General features: G+C 46.3%; 1 protein-coding gene across 3 annotated transcripts in view; it reads left to right on the top strand.

Annotated features, from left to right (window-relative positions):
* Positions 1 to 4,975: 4,975 nt before the first annotated feature.
* Positions 4,976 to 14,695, top strand: part of LOC117364326 (serine/arginine-rich splicing factor 5-like) — a 142,527-nt gene continuing 132,807 nt past the window's right edge. For 2 of the 3 annotated variants that reach the window (XM_033953426.1, XM_033953424.1), the window contains exons 1-2: positions 4,976 to 5,133; positions 13,597 to 13,741. In XM_033953426.1, coding sequence (XP_033809317.1) covers positions 13,616 to 13,741 — 126 coding nt within the window. In that variant the 5' untranslated portion in view covers positions 4,976 to 5,133; positions 13,597 to 13,615. Of the gene's footprint in view, positions 5,134 to 5,369; positions 5,504 to 13,596; positions 13,742 to 14,695 lie in introns of those variants that run through there. The other variant, XM_033953425.1, reaches the window with a different exon arrangement.

Genomic DNA, 14,695 nt, shown 5'->3' with positions numbered 1-14,695 from the left:
TGGCCCTTGAGCACATGGCACTAGCAAAGAAAGGATATTCAGACATGGTCATTACCACCACCCTACAGATGGCCAAGGAGGCACAGTCAGAAGGAAGTGCAACCAGAGACTCATGAAATCACCACACAACAAAGGTAGGAAAAATGATTTTTTTTTTCAATTTAGTGATCAAAATGTGTCCGTTTTGAAAATTTATATCTGCTGTCTATATTTTGCACTATATTTGTCTATTTTTTTTATAGTTACTGAGGTGACATTGCATATTTTAAAGTCATCTGCCTTGACATCTTTGAAAACCTCCAATATAAATGATAATTAACATTTTCTCTGCGTACATTGTCTCTGTGCTTTGTGGTTTTTTCAATTTTATGGTTACCATTATGAATTAATAAGATATGTGTACATGAAAAATGAATGGAAGAAATTGGGGGTGGGATTGGGGGCGGGGCTAGGGTGGGATTGGGGGCGGGACTGAAAATTAATAGAGGTCCTGTTTTGATGAAAAAAATAAATGCTCACGTTAGCCATAACTCTTCTGACCTCTGACTGCCAATTTTAGGGAGGGCCATGGCCCCTGTGGCCACTGCCGTTCCAATGCCTATGCCTCAGCCAAAAGAGTCTCAGAATTGCAAGCTTTGTCATTCAAAGAACCATTTCTGAGGATCACCGTTTCTGAGGAACCATTTCTGAGAATCTTGTGTACACTACCTTCCTTTTTGCCAAAAGTTGTTTCAGCATTTCACACCAACCAGGAAGTCAGGCTACCAGCCTTTCAACCTACAGGTTCTAAGAAGAAAGACAAGGCTTTAAAGTTGCTGGATGTTCACATAGTTCTCTTGTGTTACCTGGAAATGACTAATGAGTTTCATCTATCAGACCATCTCTTTGTACTAACCAAAGAGTCAACCCGAGGCAGACCAAGGCCACCATTTCCCAAATGATTCAGACAGTGATCTCTACCTACATTATCTTCAGCAACCAACTGCCGGTGTCACAGTAAGCACATTCGACCAGAGGAGTAGCCTCCTCATGGGCGGAATCAAGAGCGATACCTCCGTAAGAGATATGTAGATCTGCAAGATGTAGCAGCGCAAGAGGATTCTGCTTTTGGATCCTCAGTACTGAAAGCAGGCTTATTTCTCCCACCCGGGACTTTGGGAACTGCTTATGTTTGTCCCTAAGGTTCAGCATATCATTTCTATTGCACTGGAAAAAGAGATTAGTTTCTTCCCTTGTTAATATCTTTTCCAATAGATTGAAATGGTATGCTTAACCCCCTGCCCAATAATTTCTGATGTGCCTGTTTATGCTTTATGCTTCATGGTCCTCTCCATAGGTAAGAGAATGGTGAAGTTTCTGGAATCCAAAGGATTACAGGACCAAAGGCCACATGGATTCACTAGAGGTAGATCTTGTCAGACAAATCTGATCAATTACTTTGACTGGGTGACCAGAGAATTACATAGATGGTGGTGTATTTAGATTTTAGCAAAGCCTTTGACAGTGGTCCACACAGACTATAATAAATAAACTGAGAGCCCTTGGGATGGGCCCCAAAGTGACAGGCTTGGTCAGAAACTGGTTGAGTGGAAGACGACAGAGGGTAGTGGTTAATGTAGATCGCTCTGAGGAAAAGGATGTTACCAGTGGTGTGCCTCAAGGTTCTGTTCTTGGACCTGTGCTTTTTAACATTTTTATAAGCGATATTACTCAAGGGCTGTCAGGTAAGATTTGCCTCTTTGAGGATGATACCAAAATCTGCAACAGAGTAGATACCCCAGATGGTGTGAATAACATGAAGAAAGACCTTGTGAAGCTTGAAAAATGGTCTGAAATTTGGCAGCTAAAATTTAATGCTAAGAAATGCAAGGTCATGCATTTGGGCTGCAAAAACCCAAAGGAACGGTAGTTTAGGGAATAAAGAATTTATGTACATAACAGAAGAGCAGGACTTGGGTGTGATCGTATGTGATGATCTTAAGGTGGTGGCAAAAGCTAGTAGGATGCTAGGGTGCATAGGAAGAGGTATGGCTAATGTGGCCATTTATTTATTTTTCCTCAAAACGGGACAGGACCCCCCAGGTCCATTTCCTCATCCCCCACCCCCCCGGATCCTTCCCAGATCCCATTAAATATAGTGCAAAATATAGACAGCAGATATAAATTCTCAAGTGACACATTTTGATCACTAAATTTATAATAAAATCATTTTTCCTACTTTTATCTGGTGATTTCATGACTCTCTGGTTGCACTTCCTTCTGATTGTGCATCCTCTCTTTCATTTCTTTCTGTCTCACTGCCCTACCAAGCCACCCTGCTTCCCTGACACACCCTAGCCAAGGCACCCTGCTTCTCTGACGCAGTCTGCTTCCCCTGGTCCCCCCCATGCACCCTAGCCAAGCCAGCCTGCTTCCCCGACGCACCCTAGCCAAGCCACCCTGCTTTCCCTGCCAAGCCATGCCACCCTGCTTTCCCTGTCCCCTGACAAGCCAAGCCAGCCTGCTTCCCCTGCCCCCCGACAAGCCACTCTTCTTCCCCTGCCCCCACACACCCTACTTCCCTGACCAAGGAACATCAAGGCTCGTGCAGTGACTGCACCGTACAAGCACCAGGCCTACAAGTCTTCTCTCTGCGCCCCCCCTCCCCCCAGACATCAATTCTGACATAGGAGAGGAAGTTCCGGGCCAGTCAATTGCTGCCTGGCTGGCCCAGAACTTCCTCTCCGACATCAGAATTGACGTTGGGAAGAAGACTTCTAGGCGGCAAGAAGCAGCGGCAGCAGACCGGGAGGGGGGTGGTGGTGATGGTGGTTTGAATCGGTGCTGGAGGGAGACTGGTAAGCAGCGGCAGAACATGGGGGGAGGCGGGGGGGGGGGGTGAATTGGGCACTGGAGGGAGGCTAACTTTGGCGTGGCAGGGAGGGAGGGGAAGCGATTGCCTATCCCATTGTCCCCGTGCACAGCTTCAGGACGCTGTCCTTGAAAATGGGACATTTCGGCATCCTGAAGCTGTGTATGGGGACAACAGGACAGGGGATCCAAAAACGGGACGGTCTTGTTCAAAACAGGACATATGGTCACCTTAGGTATGGTCAGTAGGAAAAAGGAGGTATTGATGCGCCTGTATAAGACTCTGGTGAAACCTCATTTAGAATATTGTGTACAATGCTGGAGGCTGCACCTTCAAAAAGAGTCGGTCCAGAGGAAGGCTACTATAATGGTGCGTGGTCTTTATAATAAGGCTTATGGGGACAGACTTAAAGATCTCAATAGGTATACTTTGGAGGAAAGGCGGGAGAGGGGAGATATGATGTTCTTCTGGAATAACAGGGCATAGGATCAAGGTAAGAGGTGATATGCTCGGGAGTAATTTAAGGAAATACTTTTTTACAGAAAGTGTGGTAGATGAGTGGAATAGTCTCCCAGAAGAGGTGGTGGAGACAGATACTGTGTCTGAATTCTGTAAAGCAAGGGACAGGCATGTGGGATCTCTTAGACCAGGGGTGGTCCAATAGGTCGATCGCGATCGACAAGTAGCTCACCACGGCAAAGTGAGTCGATCACCCAGGACTCACTTTGCCTTGGCGATCTATGGGGCCGATCAGTCTTCCTCTCCCCGACGTCAATTCTGCCGTTGGAGAGGAAGTTCTGGCCAGCCAATCACTGCCTGGCTGGGCAGAATTGACGTCGGGGATAGGAATGCTGGTTGGCCCGAAGCAGGGAGAGCATGGGGCGGCGTTGGCGTCGGGGCCTGTTATCCATTGGTGGCGGTTTGGGTCCTGTTCCCCGATGGCAGTGGCTGTGGCTTTGGCTTGGGGAAGGGCAGGAAGAAAGAAAGAAAGGGGGCAGGCAGGGAGACAGAAGGAAAGAAGAGAACCAGAAAAAAAGAAAGGGGGCATGAAGAGAGAAAGAAAGAAAGGTCAGGGAGAGAGGAAGAAAAAGTTGGGGGAGGGAATGAGGTGTGGAGGAGAGGAAGCATACAGGCTGAAAGAAAGATTGGATGCACAGTCAGAAGAAGAAAGTGCAACCAGCGACTCATGAAATCACCAGAAAAGGTAAGAAAAATGATTTTATTTTAAATTTAGTGATCAAAATGTGTGAATTTATATCTGCTGTCTATATTTTACAATATGGTCCCCTTTTACTAAACCGCAATAGTGGTTTTTAGCGCAGGGAGCCTATGAGCGTCGAGAGCAGCGCTGGGCTCAGCGCAGCTCCCTGCGCTAAAAACTGCTATTGTGGTTTAGTAAAAAGGGAGGGGGGTGGGTATTTGTCTATTTTTGTGTGGTTGTTACTGAGGTGACAGTGCAGAGAGTCATCTGCTTTGACCTCTTTGAAAAAAAACCCCGGAATAGGAATGATAATTAACAATTCTATGCGTACAGTGTGCGTTGTGTTTTTTAAAAATTTTATTGTTGGTAGATCATTTTGACTTGGTCATTTTAAAAGTAGCTCGCGAGTCAAAAAAGTGTGGGCAACCCTGTATTAGACAGAGGAAGAGATAATGATTACTGTGGCTGGGCAGACTGCAGATCCGGGCAGGGTGGGGCAGTTGAAAATTAAGAGCAGTCATATTTGAGTCAACCATTTTTCCTCCCTTTTTTTTTTTTGGGGGGGGGGATGGGAGTCTAGACTTATATGCCTATTGACTTATATTCGAGTGTAAACTGTAAATATATTTGAAAGCAAGAACTGTTTTGCAAATCCTGGTCAGCGTACCCTACCCAAAGAGCTTAGCCGGTGCTTAGGTAAGAACAGGTAATCCTCAGCTACTAGAATGCAGTGAAAACTCTACAAAGCCGCCTACTTCACAATAAGTTGTTCGTGAATTGAAAAAAACACCCCTTTTATATCGCATTTATTTTTGTAACTAACAATAGCATTCACTAGAAAACAACACAAAACTAAAATTATGCATATGAAAATACAGAAAAGATCACATTTCCGTTGTTACTAAGTAACGACAGGTTGGACGGGCTCGTTTCCCAAGACGTCACATCCAGCAAAGGCGGAGCTACGGGTACTCAGGCCTGCGCCCTCCTCCTTCTCCAACGAGCCTGAGGTGTTTTTACGGTGTAGAAGCTCACGGCGGTAGTTGGTGAAGTAAATATCATCTTTTCTGTCTTAAAGCGGGTAAGTTGTTGGCTTAGAGGGCACGCGGCTTCGAGGGGAGGGGGGGAGCAGCAGCTTACTCCATTTTTTAAAGGCTACACCCGCTGCGACCAAAACGACGGTTGTGACTCTGCAGTTATATGTGGAGGGCCTCGGCTCCCTTGGTCCTTTTGTAACAAAAACAAAAACCCCATTTTAAAAAAATAGTGTTTTCGGTAAGCCCACGAGCCCCCCCTCCCCCCCACGCTTTAATTTGATGAAAGCTGGTTGCACGGAGTTTGACTGAGGAGACATGTTCGCGTGGGAGTGCAGCGTCCGGGGTTTCCGGCCGAGTTTGGATTTGGCTTTGGGAAAAGGGGTGCTCGGTAGGCCCAGGAAGAACCTGTAAACGGTGGGTTTTCTTCAAACTTGATGGGAGATAAATTACTGCCGGTGTTAGTTAAAATAAAATTTAAAAAGGGGGGGGGGGGAGAGAGAAGATGTACTTCGTGTATGTTTTCACCTTCGCGTTTCCGCTTTCGAGAGAAACCGGAGAAGGCGGACCAGCACGTTTTCGTTGGCGCCGCCGCTTTGGTCCTGGCAAGAGGTTTCCCGGAGTTAAGAATTGTGCTCGTGGTTTTGTTTGGAGGAAACATCTCAGTTCTGACATATTGCTGTTTTGTGCTGGAAAATCTAGGCCTTAGTAAATTGGGTGGTTGTTCATGTTTTTTTTTTTTTTACTTTAAAGCATCACTAACCTTCGTTATTTTTTGCTACGCGGATTAAAAATTTCCAGTTTAAATGTTTGTTTTCCTGTTGGCAATCTGGTTTACTGTTAACGCTTGGAATATTTTATTTTCTATGAATTGGCACTTCTACTGTTATAAGTGTACGTTACTGTCGTTTTTGAAACCAGAAATGGGATATAGTAATGGATGCATGAAAAAAAAAAAACAAATGGATTATTAGGAGCCGGTGTTGTGGGTGCTTGAGCACCATCAATATTGAGCAAACAACCCGACTATTTCCGATGAGTTAACACCCCAATTAAAATTTTAAGAAATTTGTTTCCTCTGAATGGATTTACATAATTGTCTAACCTATTTACATGGTTCTCTGCCGTGATTTCAGTAATACGGATTGTTTGTTATTAGTGTGGTGGCGATTGCGCTGTTTATAAGGTCACATATTACCTTCACGAGCCACCTAAAAATCTGGGATATGCACAATATACAGTACATTTTTATTAAATAAAGTAGGGGAAAAGGTGAAAGTCGCATCCCACGGGTCATCCTGCTCGCCCAGATTCTCTCGGTACTGCCTTAAATGGAGTGCTGTACTACTTTGACTGTTGCTGCTGCTTTCGGTATGCGGTGAGCCCCTGCACTAACGTTCTATCCATCTCTGATAAGTCCTGTACCCCTCCCCCTCCACGTGCTGGATCAGGATACACGACTGCTTTTCTGGTGGGATTGATAGCTGGATTCAAGTGGATCTAGCCCTGTAGGACTGATTGGGTGCTGGATCTGGGTGGATACAGCCCTCTTGGTGGGATTGGTTGCTGGATCCGGGTTAGCCCTGTGGCTTGGATTAGTGGCTCTCTCCTCCTAGTCCTTCTCCCCTTCATCTCCACAATGTGTACTGCTTCCCAACATTTTATAACGTGTCATTCTTCTTCCTTTGCCCCTACCCAACCGTTTGTGAATGTCTCTTTCCTCCTTCAAGGAGGCTATTTTTTCCCCATTTTCTGCCCTGGGCAGGAGATTCCCCTCTCTCAGCAACAACAAACTCAACTGTTGTGATGTGTTGTAAATTATGATGCTTTTATAGATAATCCTTTATATGTATAGGTTTTATGCTGCTTGTATCCTGCTTGAACTTAGCAGTTAAGCGGGAAATAGATATTGATATTAAACTGAATTCAACGAAAAATTGAGAAGCAAGGCACACTTTTTGACTGCTGCTTTGTGATATAGTAAGTATCTGAACCAATCTTGTTCAGTTACTTTCTTAGGTCTTGCCCTCATAGGAAGAGAACATGTTAGAGAGAGCAGATTGACCCACCAGAGGAGGACTGAACATGCTAGTGCTGTGGTGCCCGCATACTGAAAGCATCAGCAACAGTCAAAACAAAAAAATGTATGGGCTCAGATGGCAAGTGTTGTACACTGCTCTGCCTTCCTATTCATTTCTCTTGCACTAAATTTTTGTAAATAGATGAAAGGTAGGCTGAAGTAAAAATAAAAAGTGAACAGGGTTGCTGAAATATATCTTTTAATGTAGTTAATGTATGAAAAAGGAAATTATTATCTTCTTTTTATAGATATGAGCTCAGCAGAATTTTATATCTAAAATGAGCTACTTTTCTTGTTTACATATTGGAGTCTTTTTATTTATTTTTTTATGTCTAGTCATTTGGCTGAGGATGGGTTACAAAGCAATGCCAATAACTACTGTATAATGCAATACAGAAAACGGGAATAAAATTTTCCATTCTGCATACATTAAATCTGTTCAACAGCATCCCAGTTTTCTTGTATTGCCACATCCAACATACATACTCTAGAAGAGGAATTTATAGTCATACATGAGCAAAATATAGTGTTAGGTTAGCCAAAGGAAATGTCAAGCATGTGGAAGCTGTTTTTGTATTGGTTTATGAGAGAAAAGATGGTTGTATTTTTAAAGCCTAGAAATCTTAATGTATGTTCATCATAAATATGTTTCTAAAACACTGACATTCCATACAGTAGAGTCTTGTTGAAATCGTATATGGACACAACATAAACCAATAATTGGGTTCTTAAAAATATTAGATATGCTTGATACAATTTTATCCCAGGACAAGCAGGCAGCATATTCTCATGTGGGTGACGTCATCCACAGAGCCTCGATCGGATACTCTCGCAAGCAAACTTGCTTGAAGATCTAAAAGCTTGCAAGTGTACCGCGTGTGCCTTCCCGCCCGAGTTAAGGCACGCGTCTCCTCAGTGTGTCCTCAGTTCTTGTTTTTCCATGGAGCCAAGAAGCCCTGTTCTATAGCTCTGCCGTTTCTTACTTGCATTCTCGTACCGTGGTTTTCTTTCTTTTGTTTTAATTTTCTTCAAGTTGCTGTACGGCGTCTCTTTTATTAAAAATAAAATAAACAAAAAAAATTAAAACTTTGTTGTGTTCCCACTTGTTTTTCTCCAGAGGGTCTTTCTTGGGCTTTGGCCCTGCTGCTAGTCCTCGTTTGGCTGCGGCTGTGTTTTCCTTTCTATCCTGGCCTCTCACTGGGTTCACCACGTGTGAGTAGAGCGGCCGGGCCTTTTTCCTTCCTTGGTATCGAGCTGCCGTGGCATCGATCCCCAGTGGTGGCCTCATCTAATCCCTCTGGTCCCGTCTGCTTTGCCTCAAGGGTTCCATCCTCGGGTAAGTCTCTTCTTTCCTTCCTTCATGCGTTACCTCCGTAACGCCGCCAGCTGAGTCTCAGGCATTCCAGGCATCGAGTGCAGTCGTGCCAGCCTCTATGAGACCTTCGAAGCGTGCCTCCTTTCATGGGAATACTCATCCTTGAGGTTGCCCTCTATGGAGCGCACTGCTGCACCTTCATTACCAGTTTCATTGGTATGGTGCCACCTTGTGAAGCCTCGACTGGGGCTTTGCGCCTCAATGTCGACTGGGGCTTTGCGCCTCAATGTCGACTGGGGCTTTGTACATCGACGGGGGCTCTGTGCCTCGACGTCACCTGGTGCTTTGTGCCTTGCCGTCGACGTCTACCGGATCCTGTCAGGGATTTGAAGGTTCTAAACTTTCTCACCACTCCCTGGTGGTTGAGTCTTCCTTGAAGAAGTCCAACCCCTCGAGGGTGTACGCTGCCGCCCCGCGGGGGGAGGAGGAGGCTGTCCAATGGACCAGTTTGGTCGCTGTCTTTATCAATTCTCAATGATGGCGAACCGTGTCCTCTATTATAACTTTATCTTCGCGTCCTCTTTCCGGTTCTGTGTGGAAGCCCTCCACTCATTCCGGGCAGACGTGCCGGATTCTCGTAGTCAGGGGTTTCATTTCCTAGAGGAGACTCTTTCCCAGCACTGGCTCTATATGTTCCAGGCGGCCTATGCCGCCTTCTAGTTATCCTTGAGGGTCACGGCTTTTGTGATCGCCATGCGTCATCTCGCTTGGCTCAGTGTGGCTATGGATCCGAATCTCCAGGATCGTCTAGCCAATCTCCCTTGCATGGGTACTGCGCTATTTGATGTTTCCATCGAGGCGGCCACTCGGCGCCTCTCCGAACGCGGACGGTCCTTCGCCTCTCTGGTGCGCCTTAAGCCGAAGGCCATCCAGCCTGGCAGTATAAAATCCCTCTCCGGAGGTACCCACAGGATACCACTCCTGCAATCTCTCGGCCTCCTTTGAAGCAGTCGCATCGGTTGAAGCAGCGCTGAGCCACGGTCCAGCCGCCTACTCCAGCGAAGCCTGGACCGTCTTTTTGACTATTCCAGTATGAGCCTCCGAGCTCCTCTCCTTCTGGAGTCTTCTCCCCTCCCTTCGGGGGGCGTCTCACATCATTTTTACGCATGGTGGGACAGCTTTACCTCTGACAGTTGGGCGCTTTCCATCATCCGGGAAGGGTACTCCCTTCACTTCAGTCACGTACTCCCAGACCTGCCTCCCGGAGAGTGTCCTTCGGGCCATTCTCAACTGTCCCTTCTGTTGCAGGACGCTCGAGCCCTGCTTCGCCTCCGAGAGGTCGATGAGGTTCCTCCAGATCAGTGGCGTATGAGATTATACTCCCGGTATTTTCTGGTGCCCAGGAAGATGGGGGATCTGCTTCTGATCCTGGACCTCCGTGCCCTGCACAAGTTTCTAGTCCGGGAACGGTTCAGTATGCTCACCCTTCCACCGTTGTGCCCTCTCTTGGACGAAGGTGGCTGTGCTCACTGGACCTCAAAAAGACGTACACGCACATTCCTATATACCCTGCCTCCTGCCGGTTTCTGAGATTCCGGGTGGGGGATCTCCATCTCCGGTATCGTGTTCTTCCCTTCGGTCTGGCAGCCTCTCCAGGGTTTTCACTAACTGCCTGGTTGTGGTAGCTGCTGCCCTGTGTCTCCATGGCCTGCAGGTGTTTCCCTACCTCGACGACTGGTTTATCAAAGCTTCCTCTCATCGGGAGGTTCTGCATGCGACAACTCAAGCCATTTTGCTCCTTCAGAATCTCGCTTCGAGGGGAACTTCTCCAAGTCTCACCACTGCCCATCCCAGTCTCTGCGGTTCATCGGAGCGGGCCTGGACACAATTCGTCTGCGCTCCTTCTTGTCTCGGTCTCGGTAGGAGGCCCTTGTTCGTTTATGTCGGAAGGTGGCCCCGGCTCGACTTCTGATGGTCCTCCTCGGTCACATGCCTCTACGGTTCACGTGACTCCTTTTGCCGGACTTCACCTCCGCATTCCCCAGTGGACTCTTGAGACCCCTTGGAATCTGAATCGAGACTCTCTCTCTCGACGCATTGTCGTGTCTCCTTTGTCGGAGAACTCCCTCTGTTGGTGGCTGCTCTCTTCCAGAGGTTTTCTGTTTCATGCTCCTCCTCCGCGAACGGTCCTCACGACGGACTCGGCAGCCTATGCTTGGGGGGGCTTGTCTGGCCAGTCTTCGCATTCAGGGTCTTTGGTCTAGTGCAGACCGCCTTTGTCACATCCATCTGCTGGAGTTTCGTGCAATTCTCCTCACTCTGAAAGCTTTTTGCCAACTGCTTCGCGGCCGGGTGGTGCTGATCCGCACGGAAAACCGGGTCTCCATGTCTTATATATAGGGGGGCACGGGGTCCCTGTCCCTGTGCCATGAGACGTTGCGGCTCTGGGTTTGGGCCATTCGCCGCAATATGTTCCTTCGGGTGGTCTTTGTTCTAGGCCAGCACAATTGTCTGGCGGACAGGTTGAGTCGTCTTCTGCAGCCTCGTGATTGGTCCCTCCACTCCGTAACCCTGCGTCAATTGTTTACTCGTTGAGGGATTCCAGACGTCGATCTATTCACGCCCCCCCTCAATCACAGGTGACCCCGCTTCTACTCCAGGGTTTACACCCCTCTCGGGCTCGAAGCGGATGCTTTTCTGCTGGATTGGACGTACTTTTTTCTGTATGCGTTCCCTCCATTCCCTCTGATTCTGAAATCTCTCATCAGGTTCCAGTCCTCACGGGCCACCCTGATTCTGTTAACTCCTCGGTGGCCCCGGCTGCCGTGGTTCTCCCTTCTGTTACAACTCAGTTCCAGGGAGCCTCTTCTTCTGCCTGTTTTCCTTCTCTGCTTTCGCTGAGTCGGGTTTCCCTGCTTCATTCCAACCTGCAGTCTCTGCACTTGACAGCCTGGTTCCTCGAGACTTAATGCTTTCGTGCCAGCTTTCCCAGACTGTGCTGGATGTCCTGGGGCATCTCGGCAGGAGTCTACTAGACAATATTCCCATCAGACGTGGACCCCATTTTCTTCCTGGTGTGCTACTCGGCAGCAGGAGCTGCTATCTGCCTCCTTATCTGCTGTCCTGGATTATCTGTTACTCTTGTCTGGCGCTGGACTCAAGTCCTCTTCGGTTCGAGTCCACCTTAGTGCGATTTCTGCTTTCTTCTGACGCTTGACGGGAAGCCTATCTCTGTTCATCCTGTGGTTTCCCGCTTCCTGTAAGGCCTTTTCCGCGTTCAACCGCCCCTTAAACCTCCTCCGATGGTTTGGGATTTTCACGTGGTTATTGCTCCTTTCATGTAACCCCCGTTCGAGCCGCTAGCGCGGGCTCACTTGCAGTTTCTTCCCTGGAAGGTTGTGTTTCCTTTGCTCTCACATCAGCCTGTCGGGTCAGTGAGCTTCAAGCCCTGGTAGCGGATCCACCTTTCACTGTCTTCCATCATGATGAGGTGGTCCTCCGTACCCATCCTATATTCTTGTCTAAGGTTGTTTCAGAGTTTCCCCTCCACCAATCCATGGTTCTTCCTGTGTTTTTTTACGAAGCCCCCTTCTCACCCTGGAGAAGTGGCTCTGCATTCTCTTGGTTGTGAGTGTGCACTAGCCTTCTACTTGAAGCGCACCGCTCCCCGTCGCTCTGTTCCACAGCTGTTCCTCTCTTTCAATCCTGCTCGCTTGGGTTGCTCTGTTTCTAAGCGGACCATTTCTAACGGGTTGGCCACTTATATCTCTCTCTGTTACGTTCTGGCTGGCCTCTCCCTGCCGGGTCGAGTCACAGGCCCAAGGTCAGAGGGATGGTGGCATCTGTTGCTTTCCTTCGCTCGACTCCCTTTGAGGAAATCTGTAAGGTTGCCACTTGGTCCTTGGTCCTCGGTTCCTACATTCACCTCTCACTACAGTCTAGATGCTTTCTCCAGGCGTGATGGCCACTTTGGCTGGTCGGTTTTACAAAACCTGTTCTCCTAATTTGCCAACTCTCCCTCCATCCCCTTATAGTTAGCTTGGAGGTCACCCACATGTAGAGAATATGCTGCTGCCTGCTTGTCCTGGGATAAGCACAGTTACTTACCGTAACAGGTGTTATCCAGGGACAGCAGGCAGATATTCTCGCAACCCACCCACCTCCCCGGGTTGGCTTCTTTGCTAGCTATCTGAACTGAGGACACGCTGAGGAGACGCGCGCCCTAACTCGGGCGGGAAGGCATACACGAATGCGCGGTACACTCGCAAGCTTAAAGATCTTCAAGTAAGTTTGCTTGCGAGAGTATCCGATCGGGGCTCTGTGGATGACGTCACCCACATGTAGAGAATATCTGCCTGCTGTCCCTGGATAACACCTGTTACGGTAAGTAACTGTGCTTTAGTGCCTCTTACTTTGAAACAAGAGTTGAGCAAACTGTTGCAAGAAATTTATCAGTATTTAGATTTATTCTTTGCATTGTAAGCTTGGTTTTTAAAACCTATTTGTTAGACCTGTTATGTTGATGAACAGGGCTAGGAAAAGGTGACCAAGGCAGCTAAAATTCTGCATAAGCTGCCAGGTGCAAGATATGGGGCCGGGAAGAAAGAGTAAAGGCGGCCAGAGGCTAGAATTCTAACCTCAGTGGTTACTGTTCTCCTTGCTTCAGCAATTGCAGTCACATTCTCAGCCGTTTTGAAGAGCAGAAAATAAAACAAGAGTTGTACCTGTCTTGACAGAGTAATCTATAGAAGTTAAGTAATTCAGGTGACAGTAGATGCACCTGAGCACTCAGGCAGGTTGGAAAAGCATTGATGGTTTGTAATTCTGATCCTGTGGGACTCAATGTTATCTTGCAAGACTAAAAAACAAAGGTATAGTTGTTTTTCATTCATTTTTCCAGCCTGCTTGTGTGTTCCTTACCTGTATCACTGTTACTTTTCTAACCATAAGGAATTAAAAATTATATAGAAATGTTTTATCTTTTGTCAAGGCGATCCAGTGTGACCATTAAATAAGGGTTGATTTAGGTCACTGAATATCATTTGCACAGGAATGTTGTAAGTCGCAAAAGTACTGAATATTTGCTATACTAATACTAAATATTCTGCTCAACAGTTTCATCTTATAAGAAGAAATGAGTGGCTGTCGGGTTTTTATTGGGCGCCTGAGTCCACATGCTCGGGAAAGAGATGTGGAAAAATTTTTCAAAGGTTATGGACGTATAAAAGAGATCAATCTGAAAAATGGTTTCGGGTTTGTGGTAAGACTTTGACATTTAAAAAACAAATTATTTTTTTTATTTCTAAACTAAATTTAAAGGAAGATTTTTCTAGAAAATAGAAGATAATACTTAACCCCCCCTCCCCCCAAGGAAACGGTAAGTCATTTAGAATCTTTTTGCAAGGCTGCAGTAGCGATGCAGTAAATGCAGTGAAGTCCATTCAGTTCTATGGGCATCAGTGCATTTACCGTGACAGCATTGCTTCTGTAGCTTTGTAAAAGGGAACTCGGGAACACACAAGAATGCTAAACTTAAACATCAGAGCAATTCAAAGAAAATACTGATAAACAAGGGTCAGTAATAATCAAGTACTCATGCTTAAAATAAAAAAAAAACCCTGAAAAAACTTCATGAAGTAACATTTTCATGAAGAACTGGTTAGTTCAAAAGACCCCCTTTTTTAAAATTTCAGTTAAGTCTTGGTTAGGATCTTTTAATGGGGTGCTGGTCTTTCATAGTAATAGAAGTTAAATAATTATGGAACAAGGATAAAAAAATGATTAATAGAGCAATTATAGTTACAGTATGCTCTTCTACTTCATAAACTTGTTTTTCACAATGTCTAATTTTGTAACCTTTTGGTTTTGTAGTTGTTTTTATGTGAAGACTATTTCTAACACATTAACAGGCTTACTAATGAGAAGGAAGCAGTCAATGTGATACAATTTCATTAAGAATCTCTTTCTCCTATAGATTAATTTGGGGTGATAAACCATGGTCCTTAAGGGCCACAATCTATTCAGGTTTTCAAGATTTCCTCAATGAAGAGGCATGAAATATATTTGTATACATTGCCTCCATTGTTTATCAAACTCATGCATCTTCATTTGGGAAATCCTGAAAACTCAGCTGGGTTGTGGTCTTTGAGTGGAGATTTACCGTCCCAGGATTAAACAAACAAAACATACCGTTTTCCCCGAAAATAAGACCTAC

This window comes from Geotrypetes seraphini, chromosome 7 (genome assembly GCF_902459505.1).
Source record: "Geotrypetes seraphini chromosome 7, aGeoSer1.1, whole genome shotgun sequence".
In the NCBI taxonomy this organism is placed as follows: Eukaryota; Metazoa; Chordata; class Amphibia; order Gymnophiona; family Dermophiidae; genus Geotrypetes; species Geotrypetes seraphini.
Note: the sequence above shows the minus strand (reverse complement) of the source record. Positions and strands in the feature narration are given on the sequence as shown.